The sequence below is a fragment of the Hoplias malabaricus genome, chromosome 2, assembly GCF_029633855.1.
Source record: "Hoplias malabaricus isolate fHopMal1 chromosome 2, fHopMal1.hap1, whole genome shotgun sequence".
Classification (NCBI taxonomy): Eukaryota; Metazoa; Chordata; class Actinopteri; order Characiformes; family Erythrinidae; genus Hoplias; species Hoplias malabaricus.
The window spans coordinates 12,814,405-12,837,700 of NC_089801.1; the positions used below are offsets into that span (position 1 = coordinate 12,814,405).

Sequence of the window (23,296 nt, forward strand, 5' to 3'; positions counted from 1 at the left end):
TCCAAGAAGGAATGACAGAAAATGTTAAATTAAGCAGCATTACCAACCAGACTCAACTCAGTTAACATATTCAGTTAAGACTTTCAGTTAAAACATTAATAAAACTTTTTAATTTTTTTTTGAAAAGGCAAGCCTTTTGTATTTTAGCTATTTTAAAGAAAAAATAATAGTTTACAGTTGAATCATGTGAGTCCTACTCTAGTTTCATCTTTCTATCTGACCTGTTTTATGTTTAAATACTCAGGAACCGTTTAAATTTACAAAATGACATTACAGGGACTCCAATCAGGTCATATCATCAATCAAGTTGTGCAATTTACTACCAGAGTTTATAAGGAAATTTTTATACACAAGTAATACACTCTGAAAGTGATCTCCATGATAAAAGTTTAGTGCTTACATAAGACACAACGTGGGCGTTTGTTTGTCCTGTAAATTTATCTTGACATCAATTCCCATTTGCCATCAACTTTTCTGTTTCGTTTTTACTAACAGCACTTACTCCTCAAGTCACACAAGATCTATAGGGTGGGCCATTTATAAGGATATATTCCATTTATATGGATTCAGCACCTGACACTATGGATACTAGAAGCTTGTGCTAGCATTTCTCTTGTGGTTTTGCTATCAGAGTGTGAAGAGTGGGAGAAGAGGGTTGCATTGACAATCCAACACAATGGGCAGCACTTTGAACACATTTTATAAGTGGTCAGAAACTTGTAAATAACTAATGAAAGAATAGTTATGTTAAAAACCAAGCTCACCATGTTTTTCTTGTGAAATTGCAAATAAGTTTGATGTGTTACATGACCCTTTTCCCATTAAAAAACAAAAGTTGGATCCAAAATGGCCACCATGGTCACCGCCCATCTTGAAAAGTGTCCCCCCTCCCATATAATGTACCACAAACAGGAAGTTAATATCACCAACCATTCCCATTTTATTAAGGTGTATCCATATAAATGGCCCACCCTGTACACTGGACTAGAATAATCTACAAGTGGGTGCGAAAAAGATCACTATGTGTATTTTCAATAAGGTATTTTCCTAAGAATACACTGGGGTTTGTCATTGACATAAAACACTTATAATTACACACACACACACACACACACAGGTGGCAAAGAGGCTTAACAGGTAAAGTCACTGTCGCACAATAACATGGTCCTGGGGTTGTGGGTTTAAACCCTGCCATATCTGTGAGACTGTCGGTGTGTTCTGCAATGGCTGTAAAAATTAATCCATAGGTGTGAGTGTGTTTATAAATATCTTTTGTGTGTATGAATGCCGTGTGATAGGAAGGCACCCTGTCCAGAGTGTGTTCCTTCCTTGTGCCCAATGGTTTTGAGGTAGGCTACAGACCCACTGCAACCCTGAACAAGATAAAATGGTTACAGAAAATAAAGGAATGAATGAATGACACACACTGGCTTCAACGTGAACCATACCGGCAACAGCACTTGAACGCTATTTCAAAGATTATAGTCCGCATTTATTACTATGAACACCCCAATCCCTTACATTGTGTGCCCATTTCAGGCTAAAAGACCAAAAGAAATTATCCAGATGGATTTGGGGAAAGGTTTTTTTTCTTTAGATCCCAAAGCTAAAATGGTAGAGAAGCAGGGTTTTGTTATGAATGCTATGACACATACATAATACGAACATAACTAAATCAGGTGTTGTAAAAGTAGACGTATTCTGTAGCATCACAGATCAGCTGTAGGCTCCATTAAGCAGTTCAAAAAGTAAAACAGACTGGTGTCCCAACTCCTCTTGTCATCTGTGTTCTATTAACATCTTACTCTCATTTGGCTTTCTTTACAGTTGGGGGTGTTTTCTGCAGCATTGCCAGTGTGTCCCTCTTCTCAATCTTCCTTAGCTGTTTTTTCTTCATCCTCTTCAGCTTTGTGGTGTTGCGAATCTGAGGATGAAAGAATTGTAAATGAATATGAAAGCTAGCTGGAACCACAGAACTTAAAGTGAATGTCTACTGGGGGAAATTTTTCTCTTATTTGTTTACGTTCAGAAGCTCTGAGTTTTTTTTTTGTTTTTGTTTTTAAAAAGGTCGAGTGGTATGTTAGAGGGGGAAAAAAATGACTGTTGTTTGTACACGGCTCAAGTTTTACTTGTCTGAAAGTTTCATTCACTGTGTGAATAACCACTAAAATTCATTTGTTACCCAAGTTGTTCAGTTTTGTAGCACTTTGGAGCTATGTTTACTTTCATGCAGTTAGCGCTCTCCCAAATTTAGTCAGTGTTTAAAAAATAAATAAATAAATAATAAAAAAAAAATAAAATAAAATTAAAAAAAACTCGCTATTACCTACCTACCTATGGAGCAGCAACAGAGCAATACTCTCAACTCTGTTTATGCTTTCAAAGTTTGGAGGTTTCCATGTTGTCTATAAATCTCCAAAACTGCATTTTTCATACCCATTTATAGACACTGGGACTTTGTAAACATATAAGGCCACTTTCAAGCATGCAAAGAGACTGGAGAGTTAGAGCACAAAAGATGTAAAAATAAATAAATAAACAGATGGAAATTATGAATGTCCTCATATAGTTTAATAGCAAGGAGACTCAACCAATATAAAAGCATAACAAATCCTCTTTTCATACTACTTAAATTTGTTCTTGGGCACAAGGATTTTTTGTATTTTATTTTCCTATTAAAAAAACGCAAGATACTAAATCTCATATTTAACAAACAGAGCTTTTGAACACGCTCTGTTATGGCCCACATTAGAAACATATTATTGTATGCAGCATATAGGAGATTGTTGTGTAAAAGCAATCAGTGGGCTGTGCTGGCTGAACATGTTCAGTGCTAACAATTGTACAATCTCTTACCACTTGTACAATCTCTGCTTTCCTCTCATTTTCTTCTCGTCTCTTTAGATTCTCCTCTCTCCTCTTCCGCTTCTCCTGCAGAGACCAGAAAAAGATTGAGCACACAACACACGAGCAGGTTAATTACAAGGTTCACCATTTTCTAAATATTTAACCTGTGGAATGTCCAATATTTCTGACTGGGGCTGGACAATAATTCATTATCAATATATAATCACAATATATTATGTTTGAATAACACTGATAAGCTTTTAAAACACATTTGCAGTATTTCCATATACATTATTTACAGCATCTGTTACTGACATTCACTACAGGACAGGGCTGTCAGTTAATCCCACCTAATTTTTAAATTATATGAAATTATTAATATTCATAGAGGACTTAAGGTCTTTTTTAACATTGATCAAAATGTTAGGTTTGTCTTGCATCCTTGTTCAAGCCTTTCCAATTACAGTGCTGGAACCACATTTGTGCATGTGTACAAAAATTAGGTTAAATTGCACAAACAAACACAAAGCATGTAGAGAACTGAGTATTGCTTAAACATCTAGAAAATGGAAACACTAATAACCACAGCTTCTGCTCCTCACACTTTTGCTCTCCTGTTGAACAGAGCTGTGGTTCATTCTCATTTAAAGGAACAGACACTGAAACCAGTCGTTCTGAAGAGGATCGTTTAGACAGGGAGAGAACTGTGCTGTGATGTTTGTTCCTTGTGTTATTTTGAACAAAGTATGTCACAGAAATATAATTAAGACCCCAAAACTGTTATTCCTTGTGGAAAAGGTTTATGGTAGGTCTCCTTTATCTTAACAGTGATGCAAATTTGTTGGAGAAAGAGTCTTGTTCTACCTTCCTGACAGCTAGAGATCATCTGCTTCTGCACAGTCACTACTCTGCCTTGACACCAGCAGAGAATCTGATGCACCCTGACCAAATTCTGCTTTCAGTAACGTTAGCTGTTACAAATATCACTTTCTTGTGCTACACTTTCTCTGAGTTTCTCAAAACTGCTAAAAACATGGCTTGGGGGGGGGGGCATATAGTACCTTTAATATAACCATTAAAAAAAAAACACAAGCTTTACCCTGTGCTCCACCTCCTGGTGTACTTCGTTCATGACAGTGTAGAAGTTCAAATGGGTATAATGTATAAATGTCCATTTTGTACAGAAGTATTTATAGTAATTATAAAGAATTAATTATACTTTAAAACACAACAACCACAGCACTGTATTACCAAACAATATTAGCAACCCACCTCCTTCTCTCTGGCCTGCTGATCTTTAAGTTGCTGCTGATATTTCTTCAGCAAATCCTTCTCCCTCTTAGCCTCCATCTTCTTTTCCCAGGAGCTGCGCAGAGGCTTGTCCCTCAAAAGAGCAGAGAACCTGCAAAAATACAAAAATAGAAAGTAAATTAATACATTTGTCACATTTTCAGCATCTATCATCATTTTCAGACTAATTCTCTGCAGGGATTATGTCACCTTGTTTTAAGGACTAATGCTGAGAGAAAAAGTAGTGTTTACGGGGGACTTCAAACAATTAAATAAAACGAGAGTCTGTTTTGTATGGTTGGCCAATATCATAAAAATCATGAGCTAAACTCGTGGGCTTTATAAAAAAAATAATAAAAAACAACTGAAGACAAATTTACTTACTTCCTTACTCCTAGGCTCTTGTGCTTAAGTGAGCAATGGTCCATTCTCATTTAAAGGGGACATATACAATTTTGGGAAAATGCTGTTCTCTCTGGTTTGTTTATGTTCTGAAGCATCATGTCTTTTAAGGTGGCATATAACAGCATATTTGTGTGATAAAAACGACTGTTGTTTATATATGGCTTAAATTGACTGTATGTTTTAATTCACTGTTTGAATTACCAAAGAAACTCATTTGTAACTCTAGTTTAATTTTGTAGTACTTTTGATCTGTTTAATTTCATGCAGCTAGCTGTCTACCGAAGGATAGAGATATTTCCAACCTAAGCAATCTGAAACCGCAAAAAAAAAAAAGTCAGTACTACCCACCTAAGGAGCAGGAATGGAGCAATATCATACCGTCTTGTTATGTGCTTTTAACATTTTGAGCTCTCTGTTGCGTAAAAAAAAAAATTATAGTTGCCTTTGCACTGGCTTGGGCAGAGAGCTAAATCCTAGCATACCGGACTGTAACATTTTTGTGTTTTGTTTTTCAAACATTTATTGACACCAAGGCTTTATAAACATATTCTGAGATCAAGCACATTGTGAGGTGACATCTCCTGAATTTTATAAACTTGTTTTTGATTACAGTCAAACTTGATCTTTTTGCTCTGAACAGGGATATTAAGAGGGGGGCAAGAACAGTGTTGTGTTGTCTGATCCTTGTGGTATTTTGACAACTGCAGAGAAGTCTTAACCTGTTTTAAATTGTATAATATGGTCTCTGTAAAGAAAATGGTGACTGACAAGTGGTATATGAATAACAAATTGTTTAAAACATGACTGCGATATTTACTAACAGCACACTTCATTGTATGTTTGTTCCAAGAATGTCTGCTTGGATTTATTTTGCTTGTTGGAGGAAGGTATGTTTAGAGACAGTTGTGATATGCTGAAAGATGTGATGATCATTTTCCAAAGGGGGTCTTGCTAAATGGTCTGGGCTTTTTATTAAATGTCTAGTAATTAATGTTAATTAGGTAAAAAGCATTTACACTTTGATGCTTCTGTGAAACTTTAAAAGTGCTGACCCCATGTACGACAGTAATCCATGAACTGAGTCCATAGGTGGGCACCTGGGCGGCCCTCTCCCTCCCCAGTAAAAACATACCACACAACAAAAAGCATTTTTTTTACATAAAAAGTGAGCAGTAACACACTCCTCCAGGATTATTGAGTCCAAATGATTTAAAAAAAACAGGAGCAAATAAAACGTGTTCACTTGTTTTGTCTTTACCTCTGTTTATTTCGGTCTTTCCACACTCGGCCGGATTTGGGTTTTCCGAGCGGTACCGTCGGACCTGTTGGTTGCCCCTTCTGCGCATGCGCGCCGGTCTCACGGAGTTTACACGAACTCGTGTCCACTGCATCTATTTGGTTCTCTTTCTCCACGTCGCGTTCGGAGTTTAATTCTCCCGGCTCCGTCCTCTCCTCTGTGGTCTCAGTCATCGGCTCTGTGGTTTCTGACCTGTCCTGAGCTATCCTCTCCTCTCTTTGAATATGTTTCTGGTTTTCCTCCTCTTTCCTTTCACTGCTGCTCGCCGCAGTTTTAGCGAGTCGCCTCCGCGTCAACATGAGTCCGTTTTATTAGTATTTACTTGTTTGATTGGTCAAGATTGCCTCCCAGAAAGGCGAAAGGTACCGTAGCTGAGCACACGTGCGGTACCGTGTGTTGACTACAGAAGGAATCATATATTTGAAGCGGTTCTTTTTAATAACTCAGCTTCAATTCACCAGTTCAACTGAATCGAATTGAGCGTTGCATTTGAATCTTCCAGTTCATCTTTTGTTTATGACTATATTTTTCGGGGTTAATCAATGACCATGGGGCAGGAAACAAACGTTTTATATAATTAATTCTACTATATGCTGGTTTGCTTTGTGTTTCCTGAGTGATCTAACAGTATGTAGAGTATTTATAGTGTGGTAAAACAGGAGTTAAATGTGAATCACCGAATCATTAAGCCATTCAAAAGAGTCGGCTCCGTTAAATGAATAGAATCGCCTGGTGGTGAAGGGCGCCACCGCCCCTAGCGGCCCGGGGTAACGTCACGTGATGAAGTTTTCCCCACAGCTTAAAAAACCGACTCACTCCGAGATCATAGCGAAACGATGGATCTAAACAGAGCCTCTGCTGCTCTTCTCTTACTGACATTAATGCAACTGTCTGTAAGTATTTATTCACAGTATTTCACCCTGTTTAGTTCTTTATTTGTTAGGTTGGTTATGACCAAATGCTTGCTTTGTTCCTGTTCCTGTTCATTGGGCACTCTGAATCTGTTCATTAAGAAGTTCACTCTCTTCTCAGAGATATTTCCCAAACTCGCTGTAATGGGAAACAAAAATATTTATTCAGATACATTTCTGATCATTTCAGTTTTAGTTCTGCTTGAGCATTTCCCTCGACAAGTCCCTCGTGTAAAAGGACTCAACGACAAACTCCTTCATGTATAAAACAGTAGTATACTTATGTCCTGTATTATATCCTGGTTTTCCTCCGTGAAATGTTTTGTAGATTTTTGATTTTAGATGCAAGGTATTTTGATTGGGACCGAATGGAATTTCAGTAAGTTAAAGATGCTTTATCCTGACGTGATGTGTCATGTTATTGTCTTGTGACCTGTCACGTTGTTGTATGTTGTAAACTCACTGAAAAAACGCTTTGGATTTCCCTTTGAAGCACTGAAATATAAACTACCAGGCCAAAAATAAATAAATAAACAAATAAATAAATAAATTGCACAATTATTCAGGGCCACTTTACACTGGTGGCATGTTAATGTATGTTACACTGGTACGAGTGGATCAGACACAGCAGTGCTGCTGGAGTTTTTAAACAGTTTTACTGCTGAATCATTCAATAATATTAAGCCAACAGCTTCCTTTGGGCAGCATCTAGTGACCCCTGATGAAGGACTATAGGAGGACTAACACAAAAACAACAAAAACTCTGACATCTTTACATCTGAAAGGTGGAACTAAAAGGTCGTTGTGGCTTACTGTGGCCATAGGTGGGGCGTAATGGTTACAAACCCCAGCACCACTGTTGTGTCTGATTCATACGTACCAGTACAACACACACAAACATGTCAGGGATTGATTGTTATACTGAGTGTGAAAACAGTCCTAACCGAATGCTTCATGCCTGTGTCTTTTAGTTCACCACAGCTGCTCCAAGTTTTTCTGTGGACTATAAACACAACCGCTTCCTTAAAGATGGAAAACACTTCCGCTACATTTCTGGCAGCATCCACTACAACAGGATTCCTAGGGTCTACTGGAAGGACAGGCTACTGAAGATGTACATGGCTGGCCTTAATGCCATTCAGACGTAAGCATTCTCTGTGATAACTACACAACACCAGTCAGAAGTGGCTCTTTTAGAGACAAGCCTTTACCTTCCATCTCTATTTATTTGTGTCAACAGGTACATCCCATGGAACTTCCATGAGCCCACACCAGGCAAATATGACTTTTCAGGAGACCGGGACCTACAGCACTTTCTTCAGCTGTGCAAAGACCTTGGTCTGCTGGTCATCCTCAGACCAGGGCCGTACATCTGCGCTGAGTGGGACATGGTGAGGGGGGACAGAACAGAAGTAGATATGTATGAAATATATTTCTGACAAGATTGTTTTTGAAAGGGAATGACTGGGAAGTAATTATCACCAGGGCATTTCTGTGATTTTCGTCTCTTCCAAAACCTTTATAACAGTAATATTTGTTTGCTATAAACTGAACTGCAAAACAAACCCGATATATGTATTTTCCACATACTTTTTTTTTTATTGTCCATAATCCAGGGTGGCTTACCTTCTTGGCTGCTGAAAAAGAAGGACATTGTCCTCCGCTCATCTGATGCAGGTAGGACTAGTAGAGTTACTAATTAAACCTGCAGTGTGTTTGTCTGAGGTTTATGCCATGTAATCTGTATCAATTTTGATTTTTTTTAAACACTTTACTTTAGACTACATTGCAGCTGTGAATAAGTGGATGGGAAAGTTATTGCCTATGATGAAGCCTTACCTGTACCAAAATGGAGGACCCATCATCACAGTACAGGTGGGTCATTCAAGCCATTTACACTTACTCTCCACTTTATCAAATACTGAAAACATAAAGAGAGTAGAATGCAAAAACAGACCCATTTCCCATGACAAGCTTTCATATTGTATTAGACGTACAAATGAGTTTTAAAGGGTTTTTTGTGTAACATATTGTAATTCTACAATATGCACATGCAAGAAATGTTGGAAAGTAAAGATGACTTAAATAATGGAATTAATTGTTTATTACTTGAATGAAATAGACAATGTGCATTAAACATTAATAAATGAAAGAAAGTCAGTATTATATGTGGGAACCATTAGCTTTTTTTTCCTCTCTCAAATATTAGTCCTAGGTACAGTTTAATAAAGAAATTAGATGGTAGTTTTACTGAGTGTCTTGGATAATCTGCCACAGTTCTTTTAAGAAGTTGAATTGACACTTTTTCTTGCAAAAACTCTGGAGCCTTCATTATGTTTTTTTTAATTAAAAGTAACCTTTTTTAATAAGTTGCTTTCTTTACAGACATAAAATAACTCCCCCACCTCTTTTCACATACTTGTTTCACAGGTGGAGAATGAATATGGAAGTTACTTCTCCTGTGACTTTGATTACCTTCGTCACCTTGTAAAGCTGTTCAGGTCTCACCTGGGTGACGAGGTGGTGCTGTTCACCACAGATGGAGGAAGTAAAACCAACCTGAAGTGTGGTTCCCTGCAGGGTGCCTATGCTACTGTAGACTTTGGGCCAAGTGAGTGATGGTGATGTCCTAACACAAGATGCCATGATGCCTTAAAGATGAGCTATTTTCTTTTAAACTGTTTATATAAGATGAAGGTGGCATTAATATAAAAATAACATATGCCAAAAATGTATAAAATTATTCCTTATGGTGATTCATAATGATTTATTCATGATTCATATTGCTATTTTAAGGTGTTCTATCCAGAGACAAACATAACAAATTCTGAGTCATACACAGCATACTGTTTGAAGAAGCATTTTTTTTCTTTTCTCGTTCCCCCTCTTCTCTCTCTCTCCTCCCTCTCTTAAAATAGGTGCAAATGTGACTGCAGCATTCGAAGCCCAGAGACATGCAGAACCTTATGGCCCTCTGGTGAGGGGGTCAAAATTCTTAATGGGATAGGTTGACCCATTGTTTAAAAAGCTATGGATGCAATTAATAGAACTGAATAGGATCTAAATGGTCTCCCCGTGTCTGTGTGGATATTCTGCGGGAGCTCTAGTTTCCTCCCGTAGTCCAAAAACTCATGTTGGGAGATGGATTGGCTGTTTGAGAAATTGCCAACAGGTGTGAGTGTGTGAATGACATGTGACGTGAGTATGTGATGCATTGTGATTCCTACCTTGCGCTCAATGATTCCATATAGGCCCTGGACACACCGCTGTCCTTAACAGGTAAATTGGTTCTGAAGAATGAATGAATGAATGAATAAATGAATAGGAATTAATTGGCCAGTAAATAGTGCAGACAGATTCCCTCTAACTTCTGTTTATGTTGGCATGTATGTTTAAATTATTATTATTTTTATTTTATTTTTTCATTTTACTGCAACTGAGGAAAACAATCTGGACTATTTACATGGTTATGGGTCATTTTCAGGTGAATTCTGAGTTCTACACTGGGTGGCTGGACCACTGGGGTGGGCATCATTCAGTAGTCCCCACATCAGTTGTAGTCAAGGTCCTCAATGAGATGCTGGAAATGGGTGCCAGTGTGAACATGTAAGTACATTGTTTTCAGAAGAAACAATATCATGTTGATTTTGTAATGCATTATTGTTATACTGTGTTAAATGTATAGGCAATAAGGTGCCGCAGCTGGTAGTGTCTGTAACATAGCTCCAGGGAGCTGGGATTGTGGGGTCGAGCCTCGCTTTGGGTGACTGTGATGGGTTTGGTGTGCTCTCCCCGTGTACGTGTGGGTTTCCTCTAGTTAGGTTTGAACGTGACCCTAACCTGGATAAGCAGTTACAGAAAATGGGGAAAAATATGAATGAATGTATTATTTATTTTATTATTATTTTTTTTGTCTTTCTCAAGGTACATGTTTATTGGTGGAACAAATTTTGGCTATTGGAATGGTAAGTAACAGTTTGCTTGAACAGGCAAAAATTTTTAGGTTAAAGTAATCCATTATATTCTCATTTACTTCATGAAACTATCTGGAAAGACATTAGCTAGCTCGCTGAAAATTACTAACTACAAAAGATTCTAGTCACTGCTTTGCTTCAATACCATATATCTTTGTTATATCCTAGGTGCCAATACACCATATGCCCCTCAGCCCACCAGTTATGATTATGATGCACCCTTAACTGAGGCTGGAGACCTCACTGAAAAATTTTTTGCAATCAGGGATGTCATTAAAAAGGTAAATATTGCACTTTCATAATAAAAGTTTAAATATATAAAAGAGGAACAGATATTGTATCCAAAGTGCAGATATAAGCAGTATACTGCATTTCATAGGTTGCATTTGGCAGACCCACTTTTCTTAGTAGCTTTTTTTAAGCTCATATAATAAGACAGATAAGAATTGTAAAAACAAATTTGTGTTTTTTGTTTTTTTTGCAAATAGTTCAGGAAAATACCAGATGGAATGTTACCCCCATCTACACCTAAGTTTGCATATGGAAAAGTGACAATGAAGAAGGTAATTATTGGGGCTGAACAATCTAGTCAGCAGTAACCATTATTTATTTGTGATGTTGCAATTTTATGTTTTAAATTATTAAGGCAAATTAATGGGTCAATTTGGGTATTTGAGTAAAAGGACTGAAACTGCGCTTGTTTCATGGGCTCGTTTAGTTCACACAGTAATATTCCTATTAAAATAAATAAAATCAGCCAGAAACATATTCTTAGTTGATTGTGTAATTTCCACTTTTTTTCTGTTTAGCAAAATCTCGTGCTGTGTAATTTATATAAACCGTGTTTGTCTTAGGTGAAGACAGTGTCAGAATCACTGGAAATACTGTCATTTTCTGGACCTGTCAAATCCACTTACCCACTCACTTTTGTAGACATGGACCAGGTAATCTTCTTACTTATGTGTGTTTGTGTCGCCCTGTGAAGGACTGTCACCCCCTCCAGGGTGTGATCCTGTCTTGCACCTGATGATTTTGCGTGGGCTCGAGACCACCGCAGCCCTGAAGCTGGATAGGCAGTTGCAGACAATTAATGAATGAATACAATATTAATTATACATTTCTCTGCAGTCTTTTGGCTATATGCTGTATCAGACCACACTTCCCATAGACTGTCGAAAGCCCACTGCACTTTCCTCTCCTCTAAACGGTGTGAACGACCGTGCCTATGTGACTGTTGATGGGGTAAGCAGGACTTTCCTAGATTTTAATCTGTTAATCTCGATCATTTATTCTTAATAAAAGCATTGTAATTGGAGCCTATTAGAAAGCTGAAGCTGGAATTCTACAAGAATTGCTTTCTGAGCCCCATAAATTGTGGGATAAATATAGATGAACCAAAAAAAATAGCTGGAATTAAAACAATGTGTACCATCATATTAATGTAAGCCAGTTTTTTTGTGTGATATGGTGGTCTCTCATTCAGGTTGCTGCTGGCATCCTAGAGAGGGACAAAATCATCACTATTAATATAACAGGAAAGGCTGGCAGCCGACTGGACATCCTCGTGGAGAACATGGGCAGAGTCAACTTTGGCAAAAATATCAATGACTTCAAGGTGAGAAATGGCAACAATGAAGTGATTCTCAAGCATTTCAGGAACAGGCAAGAATTCAAGTATCACTTCCGGGTCCATCTCAATCAATTAGAATATCATAAAAAGTTACTTCAGTTATTTCAGTATTTCAATTCAAAACGTGAAACTCATAGATTCATTACAAACAGTGTGTTCTATTTACAGTGTTTATTTCTTTTAATGTTGAGGATTGTGGCTTATGGCCAATGAAAACCCAGAAGTCATCATCTCAGAAAATTAGAATAGAGTTTTCTATGCCTTTAAAATGGTTTCTTAGTCTGGTTGAGTAGGCTACACCATCATGGGGAAGAATGCTGATTTGACAAATGTCAAGAAGGCAGTCATTGACGCCCTCCTGCTGTATGCAAGCATATTAATGGAAAGCTGAGTGTAAGGAAAACGTGTGGTAGAAAAAGTTGCCCAGCAACAGGGATAAGCACAGCCTTGTCATTAAAAAAAAAAAAAACTAGGGGACAGTCACAAAGAGTGGATTGCTGCACACACACAGACGTATCCAGGACATGGGCTACAACTGTTGCATTTCTTGTGTTAAACCAGAAGCGTCTTACTTGGGCCAAGGAGAAAAAGGACTGGACTGTTGCACAGTGGTCCAAAGTCTTGTTTTCAGATAAACGTAAATTTTGCATTTCATTTGGAAATCAAGGTCCCAGAGTGTGGAGGAAGCGTGGAGAGGCACACAGTCCAAGCTGCTTGACTAGTGTGACGTTTCCACAATCAGTGATGATTTGGGGAGCTGTGTCATCCACTGGTGTTGGTCCACTATGTTATATCAAGTCCAAAGTCAGTGCAGCAATCTACCAGGAAATTTTAGAGCCACTATCAAAGCATCCTGGGTTTCCATAACACCTCACCAGTGCCACACCGCATTAATGCAGTAATTAATGCAAAAGCACCCCAACCAAGTATTGAGTGCATATACTGAACATAGTTTTCTGTAGACCAACGTATTTTGTAATAAAAAAAAAAAAAATTCAATTGGTTTAATAATATATTGTAATGTAAACCTCTAATTTTCCAAGATAACAACTTCTGGATTTACATTAGCTGTAAGCCATAATCAAATTAAAAGAAAGAACACTTGAAATAAATCACTTTGTTTAAATCTATAATATGAGATTAATTACTCAGTTTCACTTTTTGAAATGAATTACTGATATAAATAAATGTTGATGATATTTAACTAATTTATTAAGATGGCTCTGTAAATGTCACTATCTCAGTGTAAGAAGATCTCCTGTACAAGTATGAGTATAAATTCCATTTCTCAACAAGGGAAGAATGAAGCCCCACTGAACTGGGCAGAGAAACAGAACTGCTTACTCTGGAGTGCTTAAGCATCATCCATTACCTTTGAATAGAGTTGGAGTGGTGTTTGTCATTGGCAACTAATCCTCCTGCATCATTAATAGACCTTGGCTGAAAAACGGGGCGCAGAATAGCTGTTAATATCATTAAACTAAAGAAAATGATCAAACTGATCAAATTTCCTAATGCATTTGCTACCTCCTTTGTCCAATGTCTTTTCCTTTTTCTCTGAAGGGTCTGGTCACTAACTTGACTCTTGGTACAAATATACTGGGGAACTGGACCATCTACAGTCTGAGTATAGATGAGGCAGTGAAGCAAGGCCTTCTTTGGAACACTGGGTCTCTTCAGAACTCCGCACCTACAGTTCTCTCGCCACCCGCTTTCTACAGCGGTTCTTTCAGCATCCCTGATGACATTCCTGACCTGCCACAGGACACATATATTCAGTTTCCTGACTGGAAAAAAGTGAGACATTAAGTAATAGAGCAATCAGTCAATATTATCGTCAAATAAGGGAAACAGAATTAATGACATTGTGTGTTTAGCAAGTTTTACTTTAAAATTTTTAAATTAAGTAGAAGTACCATGAGAACTAACATACATTCTTATGTTTCACTAATTTTAGTGATGAGATTTTCCCAGACATCTACCATATTCATGTCATTTTTACTGGTCTTACTGAAGTATCTGTAGGAATATGTAGACTTCACTTTATAACTGGGTTTGTCTAATCAGAATGAAGTGGGCAAGGAGGCAGGGCAAATCCTATAAATTGGCTTTCAAATGGCTGGGCTTTTTTATGAACTTGCATATGGATTCTTGCAAGTACAAAAGTAAAACCTGATCCCCAAATTTTATTTATTTATGAATCAACAATCATCCATCCATTATCTGTAACCGCTTATCCAATTTAGGGTCGCGGGGGGTCCAGAGCCTACCTGGAATCATCGGGCGCAAGGCAGGAATACACCCTGGAGGGGACGCCAGTCCTTCACAGGGCAACACAGACACTCACACCTACGGACACTTTCGAGTCGCCAATCCACCTGCAACGTGTGTTTTTGGACTGTGGGAGGAAACCCACGCGGACACGGGGAGAACACACCAACTCCTCACAGACAGTCACCCGGAGCGGGAATCGAACCCACAACCTCCAGGCCCCTGGAGCTGTGTGACTGCGACACTACCTGCTGTGCCACCGTGCCGCCCTGAATCAACAATCAATGGAAATGATTTACAAATATTCAGAATTGTAGCATGAATCCACACACAGATTCAACACTAGAAAAAGTCAAATGAAATTCATGATTGTATTTTAACTGCTTGTTTCTTCATTTGTTCCTAATCAGGGCCAGGTGTGGATTAACGGGTTCAACATTGGCCGGTATTGGCCGTCTCGCGGGCCGCAGATCACTCTTTTTGTACCAGCCTTTCTCCTCAGCACCAGTGCTCTCAACAACATCACGCTTCTGGAGCTGGAGGCTGACCCCTGCTCCACTGGCCCCTGCGTGGTGGAGTTTGTAAACAGTCCAGTGATCAACTCCACGACTAAATACACCATACCATTCATGAGGGGAACCTTTTAAAAAAACATAGTTTCTTATAAATCCCTACTGGAGACTGCAATGTAATATCTAAGCAGTGTTTCGGTCTAAAGGGAGCTTTCCTCACAGAACTGCAGTCTTACATTTATTCATCAAGTGATTTATAATGAGAGTCACCATTTCAATCATAAATGTCTCCCATTATAGTTTGGGTTTACAATGCACTAGGAATTCTATATTTAAAAACTACAATTGAAAGTGCATTTTAACTTTTTTTAATCTCTGTTAATTGTGCTCTCAATTTAACGAAACAGGCAGACATTTCGTGTTAAGTACTATCATTATCCACAGTATTGCAAATTTTGTTATAACACCCACCTTTGTTATAAATCAATTTTCATATAATTGAATAGGAAATGTTTTAATGGGCTTTAGGAGGTCTCTTTTTGTCTTTACATTGAAATCATGTCACACTACCTCACTGAGATTCAGGTTTAGCTTTTTATTATTCTAATGACTGAGGCAGAAGATAATGGTTTTCTTAAAAGGAACTCCTACTTCTCTTCAACCTCTTGACATTTGAGGGTTAGGATTATTCTAGTGTTGCTAACACTCTTAATAATGTTTGAATGACGGGATTGTCTACAGAGGACTTGTGAATTAAATCAAGTGTCTTTCCAGAAATATTAATTTTGGGATTAAATGGAAGTTGTGTTTTTATTTTTGCACTTTTCTGCAGGAGCTCTATGTGCAATAATATAATGTGCTGTTTAATGTTGTAATAGACTGAATTTATGGTTGTGTATTACAGCAGGAAATAAATTTATTTTTTACAAGTTTGAATTTTAGTTTGCTTTTAAAGAATATTTGCATACAATATTATAAAAGGCATTAAAAGAAAATATGAGGCTGGATGATTGAATTCAACATTGCAGAGGTCATTTCAAAGTCCTCATTCTCTACAGTAACTACCTCTCCATTTCTGGTGAGGCTTTACAATGTAGGAAAATTGTGAGGATTATGGCATTCAGTAATGAGTGTAAGTGATGTCGATTAGTTTTGAGTAAATTTATAATTTAATACTTTTCTTGGGGCAGTGATACGTGGCAATTCACAGTGGGTGCATCATATAGTAGTGTATTTGGATAAAACAAGAGGGGTCTACAAACTTTTGGACAATTAATGTGGGTCTATCTCAGCTGGCTGTGCGTGTGGATTACGTAGAGAGGGCGCGCCCACTTCGCCGGAAAGAAAGGACATATACACACACACAGGACCGAGGGGCTGGAATGGTGAGTAGAGCAAAATTTTACCTCTATTCAGGAATGTGTGTAACTATAATAAACACAGAGGCCATGTTTGGAAATAACTGAGTTACAAATACATCTTAGAATGTAAGTCTCGCCCTGATATCAGTATTTATTTATTTTTACCTAAAATGGACGTTGTATTTGGCGGATGTCAATTGAGCTAACAGCTGCTCCTTCGACTTCGTTTTCCTTAACTGTTGGTTACAGACAATAAAGGAGGATTCTGTTGTAAAGTAAATACAATAAGGGGTTTATATTAGTATTTCCATGTTTTCCTGATACTAAATTAATTATATTTGCACTTTTATAAAGATAACCACTCTGGCATTTGAATGAAATGTGTTTGCATCTGGTAGCTCCGCCGTAGTGGAAAATCGAAGGTTGCATCTATTACATGTATTACGTAGCGTACTGAGCAGTAAGAGTTAGTAATGTACAGCTAAACGTAAATTGTTTTCGCAAAAGTTTGTATGAAAATATTAGACAATCACACAGAGTCACATCATTAAGAATTTAAAGCATATCTATAACCAACGGACGAGTTATCTTTACTGGAGTCGTTAACTGGAAATATGTAGTTAGTAGCCGCGCACCACTTTTTCTCTGCGGATGGGTAAACATTGGTAAACATATATCTAAATGATTCATGTGTAAACAAAGTCATTGAGTGGTTTTTGTAGAATACCCCGTTTTTCAGTGAAACCTGGGCTAGTTTGACAAGTTAGAATTATTCATGGTATTTCTTATGGTAACCAGACGTCCAAAAGTACTTAATTCTACTAACCACTACACCAGGAAGCTTTTTAATATAATGGTTGTATATGTGTTGCATACAAATGGTATATGTGTCAAAAGCATATTTTAAGTGATAACTCTATAGTGTGCAAATATGTTTTCATATTTACCGGAATTTACATCTATAAAGTAAAAAGAAAGCCAAATATTCAATTTATGAATTTTAATGTCTTATAGCAGTTCTGGACCTCAGTTGGGGGAAATAAAATGTGTAAGGTGTAATTTATGTAAATCTCTCTTTTCCTCACATATTTGCAAATGTAGCCTGAAACAACACGATTGATGTTATTTGCCTTGCAGATTTGAGCTCTTGGATTTCATCCACCCAACTGCAAGGTCTTTAAACTAGATTGCATTGCTTTTCTCTGTTTTCCAGGTGAGATGTGCACTTTACAAAATGAGACAGCTACAATGTACCACTCCTAGACAGTGAGGAGCAAATATATCATCCATATTTTGAATCTGAAGCAATGCTATCAACCCTGCTGGAAGGAACATTTTCTGATGCTGAATGTTCTTTCCATATACTCCTATGTACACCAAGGACAGTAAAGAAATAATAAAAATCTAGAGTTCTTCAGAATTCACTCGCAAAGGCCCAAATATTTTAGAATATAGAGAACTCTACAGCCTTTAATACTGCATACAGGACATACAGAAGATTTCCGTTACGAAAAATGGTTGATAATCGTTATGCCACTGCGCTGGTGATCGGCTCAGTCCTGAGTCTTTTGGCCAGTGTGTACTTGTCAGTGGCGGTGGGCACGCAGCACTGGTACCAGTATCGTAGCGAACCAGTCAGCAATGATGACAACAATGGCTCACACTTGATTCAACTGCGGACAGCATTTAAAGGCGACGAGGTGAACGAAAAATCATACAGTGATGCTCTGTTACAACTCAATGGCACCCTGGGATTGTGGTGGCGCTGTATTCTGGTGCCACAAAGTACACACTGGTATAAACAGCCAGGTAAGGACAGTGGACAAGTAGTTTAAGCTCTGTAGAATAGACCAGGTTCCTCTGAACCTCACTGTTTCATATATACAGGTGCTGGTCATAAAAATAGAATAACATGAAAAAGTTGATTTATTTCAGTAATTCCATTCAAAAAGTGAAACTTATATTATATTATATTATATATTATAATATATTATATTATACACTTTCATTACACACAGACATATTTCAGTTGTTTGTTTTTTTTTATTTGATGATTATAACTGACAACTATTTTTTTTATTTTTAATTTAATTGTTTCTTTTTCTGTAAAGCACTTTGAATGGCTGCTGTATAAATAAACTTGCCTTGCCTATACTGAAGACTTGGTGCCACATTCTAATCAGCGGATTAACTCAAAACACCTGCAAAGGCCTTTAAATGGTCGCTCAGTCTAGTTCTGTAGACTACACAATCATGGGGAAGACTGCTGACATGACAGATTTAAAAAAAAAAAAAAAAAAAACGATTGACACCTTACACATGCAGAGCAAGAAACAAAAGGCCATTGCTAAAGAAGCTGGCTCATCACAGAGCTCTGTGTCCAAGCACACTAATAGAGAGGCGAAGGGAAGGAAAAGATGTGGCAGAAAAAATTGTACAAGCAATAACCGAACCCCGGAGAGGATTGTGAAACAAAACCCATTCAAAAATGTGGGGGAGATTCACAAAGACTGGACTGCAGCTAGAGTCAGTGCTTCAAGAACCACCATGCACAGACGTATGCAAGACATGGGTTTCAGCTGTTGCATTCCTTGTGTCAAGCCACTCTTGAATGAGAGACAATTTCAGAAGTGTCTCACTTCCAAAAAGGACTGGACTACTGCTGAATGGTTCAAAGTTATGTTTTCTGATGAAAGTAAATTTTGCATTTTGTTTGGAAATCAAGGTCCCAGAGTCTGGAGGAAGAGAGGAGAGGGACATGATACATGTTGCTTGAGGTCCAATGTAAAGTTTCCACAGTCAGTGATGGTTCAGGGTGCCATGTCATCTGCTGGTGTTGGTCCACTGTGTTTTCTGAGTTCCAAGGTCAACGCAGTTCTCTACCAGGACGTTTAGAGCACTTCTTGCTTCCTGCTGCTGACCAACTTTATGCAGATTTAATTTTCCAACAGGAATTGGCACCGGCACACAATGCCAAAGCTACCAGTACCTGGTTTAAAAGACCATGGTATCCCTGTCCTTAAATGGCCAGCAAACTCGCCTGACCTTAACCCCGTAGAAAATCTATGGGGTATTGTGAAGAGGAAGATGCAATATGCCAGATCCAACAATGCAGAAGAGCTGAAGGCCACTATCAGAGCAACCTGGGCTCTCATAACACCTGAGCAGTGCCACAGACTGATTGACTCCATGCCATGCCGTATTGCTGCCATAATTCAGGCAAAAGGAGCCCCAACTAAGTATTGAGTGCTGTATATGCTCTTACCTTTCATGTACATACTTTTCATTTGGCCAGCATTTCTAAAAATCCTTTTTTTTTGTATTGGTCTTAAGTAATATTCTAATATTCTGAGCTACTGAATTTGGGGCTTTCATTAGTCGTCAGTTATAATCATCAAATTAAAAGAAATAAACACTTGAAATATATCATTCTGTTTGTAATGAATGTGTATAATATGAGTTTCACTTTTTGAATGGAAGTACTGAAATCAGCTTTTTCATGATATTCTAATTTTATGAACAGCACGTGTAGTTCTGTGTATAAGTCAGAGACCATCATTCACTTGATTACTCAAGTTCTTTGTTTCAGATTCAAGAAACAGCAGAACATTACTCTCAACTAAATATATTTTGTTCAGTATTTTTGCTCTTTGTCTTTTATAAATGCTTTCAATCTGTTTTACTTTTTTTTTTTTTAGAAATCTACAGAGATGTTTCCATACCTCTGAAAATTCAGTGTTATGTTTGTATTTCTTTTGTGTCATGATTTAAGAAATCCCAAACATATACAATATTCACTGAATTACCACAATCATCTCACCATTTATCAAGTTGTATTTTGTATTCAGATTTAGCTTTTTCCTCACTAGATTCTAAGATGGTGACTGAATGTGAGGCTTTCACTTTGCCGCAGCAGTTTGAAATCAAGTACAGGAGCCCAGGCAACTCCAGCAGTGAAGAAGATTTACTCCGCACATGTAAGTGCCCAAGAGGAATTTTTTTTTTCTTGAAAAGGATGTAAATTAATTTACAAAACCTGAAACTAAAATATTTTAAGTTGATTTGACACCAGAAGCAATGCAGCATGTAATGAGTTGTGATTGGCTGATTCAAATTAATTCAAATGTCTATTTGTGAATGAACCCATTTATTACTTAGTTTTTGGTTTGTTTTTTTTTAGTATAAATGCATAAAGTATTCGTAAAGATTGAAAAGCATTGTTCCACTGCATTTTAACACATTTTAAAGAGGTGAAGAAAATGGAAAATTTCATTATGAAAGGTATCAACAGGAAAATATCTTCTTAGATATTTTTATTTAAAAAATAAACCTCACCAGAGTGTTAAATATATTCAAGAGTTTCCTTTTGTATTATCTATAATGCCATTGTGACTTCTCTGAAAATTGAAAAGATAAAATTTACAATTATGAAGTTCTAAGAAACCTTTTCCTTGGTGCTGTGCCCAGATCTGTGGAGGTGTAGGTTCTTGTTTCCACTGGTGTCTCTGGGCCTGGTGTTTCTGGGAGCGCTGACTGGAGTGTGTGCCTGTCTCTGTCGCAGTATCACCCCAACACTGTTTGTTGGGTTACTTCATCTGTTGGCTGGTAAGACATTCTCCACACACAAATACACAATACCTTTTCTTTAATTTAGGGATACACCAATACTACATTTTCCCTTCCAATGTGGATATTTCATGTTCGATATCGGCAGATACCGAGTAGCGATACCAACTCTAGCTATCTTAATTACTAGATAGGAGTTTTAAATAAAACTCCACACTGATGTCTTTTTAAGTATTGGAAATTATTTACAGTGAATCTAAGAATGCCCCGTTCTCTGTAGGTTTGTGCTCCCTTGCCACAGTGTGCTGTTTTCTGGCCGGAATAGACCTTCTGCACACAGCAGCTAACCTAAATGAACGCAACACTTCTCTGGGCTGGTCACTCTACCTGGCTCTGATCTCTTCACCACTTCAGATGATGGCTGCTGCTCTCTTCATTTGGGCAGCAAGGAGCCACCGAAAGAACTACACCCGGATGATCGCCTACAGAGTTGCCTAGTGAACAGTGAACCACCCCTGGGGTGGGACTGTCAATATTATTTAGTTTGTTTCTGAAAAAGCACAGTCCGCGCTTTGCTTAGGCAAATGCTAAACCACTAACTGAATGACTGCACATACTCTGGACAACAGCTTGAAGAACCCTCCACTAACTACTCATCAGGCTGGTACTAATCGTGTATTTTTCATGAGTGCACACACATCTGTTCCCAAGTGCTTAACTGATCAAACCAATTTTTTTTCTCTTCATTATGGCCTTGTTTACAACTCTGTTAGACTCTTCCATAGACCCACAGTTCATATAAAGAAGCCCAGAAGAACACGTACATCTACAACATCTATCTTATTTTAATTATATTAGTTAGGAGTCTTGCCCAAGGATGCTGGAGGGCAGCAATGTTACCCACTACACTAAACCAAATTAAGGTTTAATGTGTGACTCCCTACGCCGTTTGCATAAAAAAGAAATGAGGTCTGCATCACAAACACCACTCCAACTCAGAGTTGAGTATCAACACTTCATAGAACTGTGTTCCTCTGTTCCACAGCCCCCTCTAGCTGACACCTGGTACTGAGAATCATAAGACTCCTGCAGTGGGTGCTGGATCCACTAGTTTTAAGCTGAAATATTTAGTTTCTAGCATCATAACTTGCAAACTTTTAAGCAATTTCCCATCAAACCAGTTAATGAATAAATAAAAATAATACATTAGTGGAACTCAACTTTGAGCCAGGTTTCCAGATTTCACAAATAATATTGTGTAGTTTTCTGTGTGCGTGTGCACTGGTAAAACTTTTAGACATATTCAGGGTCTAGTTCTGTCAACAGGAATGCAGTATGTAGCATAAGGTTTGTACTATGTAAATACGCATGTGTACTCGAGGGATATAAAAAAAAAAAAAAGATTGCAGTAATTTCTTGCCCTTGTTTCTCACATTCGTTAAAGCAGAGTCTGCAGCAATATTATGAGCATCAACCACACAAGCCTTTTTAGGATTTTATTTCGTGTGTTTTGGATATTGTGGTCTCCGTTGACTTGTGCTTTGTATAAGGCATTGTAATGTCCAATGTGTCTTTTTTTTTTATTTGGATTGCTGTCAGACTGGAACATTTCTCCATGGATCAATTAACCACTCCAGAACTATTTAGCATGGCTGTGTGTGAAGTGTGTGCGCGTATAATGTATCTATTTGTAGATTCCTTGGAATTGTGTTTTTATTTTTTCTTTGTGCATGTGCCTCATTACAAATGCAGTGCTTTTTTTTTGTTTGATTCAATTTCTTAAGCTTTTTCTTGTCAAAGACAAATTTCTTTTATCCAGAAATACACACGTGAAGAACCTATAGCTGGCCTGAATACTTGAGTACTCTAACCTATGAAAATGCCACACTAAAAATATTTAAAATGGTCAGACTGGTTTCCTCACCTGAAAACAGTACCACATCTGCCTGTTAACTTGTAAGTACTAGAGAATTGGGATGAAAATAATTAAGTCTAAAATATATTTTGTTTTTAATAAAACAATTAATAATTATTATTGGAATACTTTTTCATAAACACTAATATTAGTTTGACTCCTGTTGAATTCTATTTGGGCCAGCCTTAGAACACTAGCAATACATTAAATACATTAAATCTGAGTTTAAGATATTACCTCACACTCTATTATACCAGGGCAAATCACTGTGATATTTTAGCGGTGTCCAAAAAATACCCTCACAATGTTTCAGCCTT

The 23,296-nt window shown here is 37.7% G+C and overlaps 3 protein-coding genes across 5 annotated transcripts; 2 read left to right on the top strand and 1 right to left on the bottom strand.

Annotated features, from left to right (window-relative positions):
- Positions 1-220: 220 nt before the first annotated feature.
- On the bottom strand, positions 221-6,262 carry ccdc86 (coiled-coil domain containing 86). Its single transcript, XM_066660649.1, has 4 exons — positions 5,801-6,262; positions 4,120-4,249; positions 2,857-2,931; positions 221-1,924 (listed from the first exon to the last, which is right to left on the bottom strand). Exons 1-4 carry the CDS (start codon positions 6,136-6,138, stop codon positions 1,808-1,810), a joined length of 660 nt encoding a protein of 219 aa, XP_066516746.1. The 5' UTR covers positions 6,139-6,262; the 3' UTR covers positions 221-1,807.
- A 342-nt stretch (positions 6,263-6,604) lies between these two features.
- Positions 6,605-16,038, top strand: glb1 (galactosidase, beta 1). Of its 2 annotated transcripts, none has more exons than XM_066650555.1 (16): positions 6,605-6,732; positions 7,722-7,894; positions 7,991-8,141; positions 8,367-8,427; positions 8,531-8,625; positions 9,181-9,361; positions 9,669-9,727; positions 10,235-10,356; positions 10,675-10,715; positions 10,893-11,005; positions 11,213-11,287; positions 11,579-11,668; positions 11,853-11,966; positions 12,208-12,339; positions 13,918-14,151; positions 15,036-16,038. In XM_066650555.1, the coding sequence occupies exons 1-16, from the start codon at positions 6,676-6,678 to the stop codon at positions 15,270-15,272; spliced, it is 1,935 nt and encodes a 644-aa protein (XP_066506652.1). In that variant the 5' UTR covers positions 6,605-6,675; the 3' UTR covers positions 15,273-16,038. The 2 variants fall into 2 exon arrangements, with proteins under 2 accessions (XP_066506652.1, XP_066506644.1); XM_066650547.1 differs by lacking the exon at positions 15,036-16,038 and adding an exon at positions 14,601-14,971.
- A 386-nt stretch (positions 16,039-16,424) lies between these two features.
- Positions 16,425-23,137, top strand: cldnd1b (claudin domain containing 1b). 2 transcript variants are annotated; one of them, XM_066650603.1, is made up of 5 exons: positions 16,425-16,522; positions 17,712-18,307; positions 20,368-20,475; positions 20,966-21,103; positions 21,345-23,137. In XM_066650603.1, the coding sequence occupies exons 2-5, from the start codon at positions 18,013-18,015 to the stop codon at positions 21,560-21,562; spliced, it is 759 nt and encodes a 252-aa protein (XP_066506700.1). In that variant the 5' UTR covers positions 16,425-16,522; positions 17,712-18,012; the 3' UTR covers positions 21,563-23,137. The 2 variants fall into 2 exon arrangements, with proteins under 2 accessions (XP_066506700.1, XP_066506709.1); XM_066650612.1 differs by lacking the exon at positions 16,425-16,522 and adding an exon at positions 16,526-16,624.
- Positions 23,138-23,296: the final 159 nt, after the last annotated feature.

Bases quoted from the DNA above. Each gene is read 5' to 3' on its own strand.
- glb1 (XM_066650547.1), top strand. From the start codon at position 6,676: ATGGATCTAAACAGAGCCTCTGCTGCTCTTCTCTTACTGACATTAATG. The intron at 9,728-10,234 runs GTGAGGGGGTCA...GGTCATTTTCAG, and splicing joins CAGAACCTTATGGCCCTCTG to GTGAATTCTGAGTTCTACAC. The intron at 11,967-12,207 runs GTAAGCAGGACT...TCTCTCATTCAG, and splicing joins CCTATGTGACTGTTGATGGG to GTTGCTGCTGGCATCCTAGA.
- cldnd1b (XM_066650603.1), top strand. From the start codon at position 18,013: ATGGTTGATAATCGTTATGCCACTGCGCTGGTGATCGGCTCAGTCCTG. The intron at 18,308-20,367 runs GTAAGGACAGTG...TTTCCTCACTAG, and splicing joins ACACTGGTATAAACAGCCAG to ATTCTAAGATGGTGACTGAA. The intron at 21,104-21,344 runs GTAAGACATTCT...CGTTCTCTGTAG, and splicing joins GTTACTTCATCTGTTGGCTG to GTTTGTGCTCCCTTGCCACA.
- ccdc86 (XM_066660649.1), bottom strand. From the start codon at position 6,138: ATGTTGACGCGGAGGCGACTCGCTAAAACTGCGGCGAGCAGCAGTGAA. The intron at 4,250-5,800 runs GTAAAGACAAAA...GTATTTTTGCAG, and splicing joins AAAGACCGAAATAAACAGAG to GTTCTCTGCTCTTTTGAGGG. The intron at 2,932-4,119 runs GTGGGTTGCTAA...TGGTCTCTGCAG, and splicing joins AGCAGGCCAGAGAGAAGGAG to GAGAAGCGGAAGAGGAGAGA.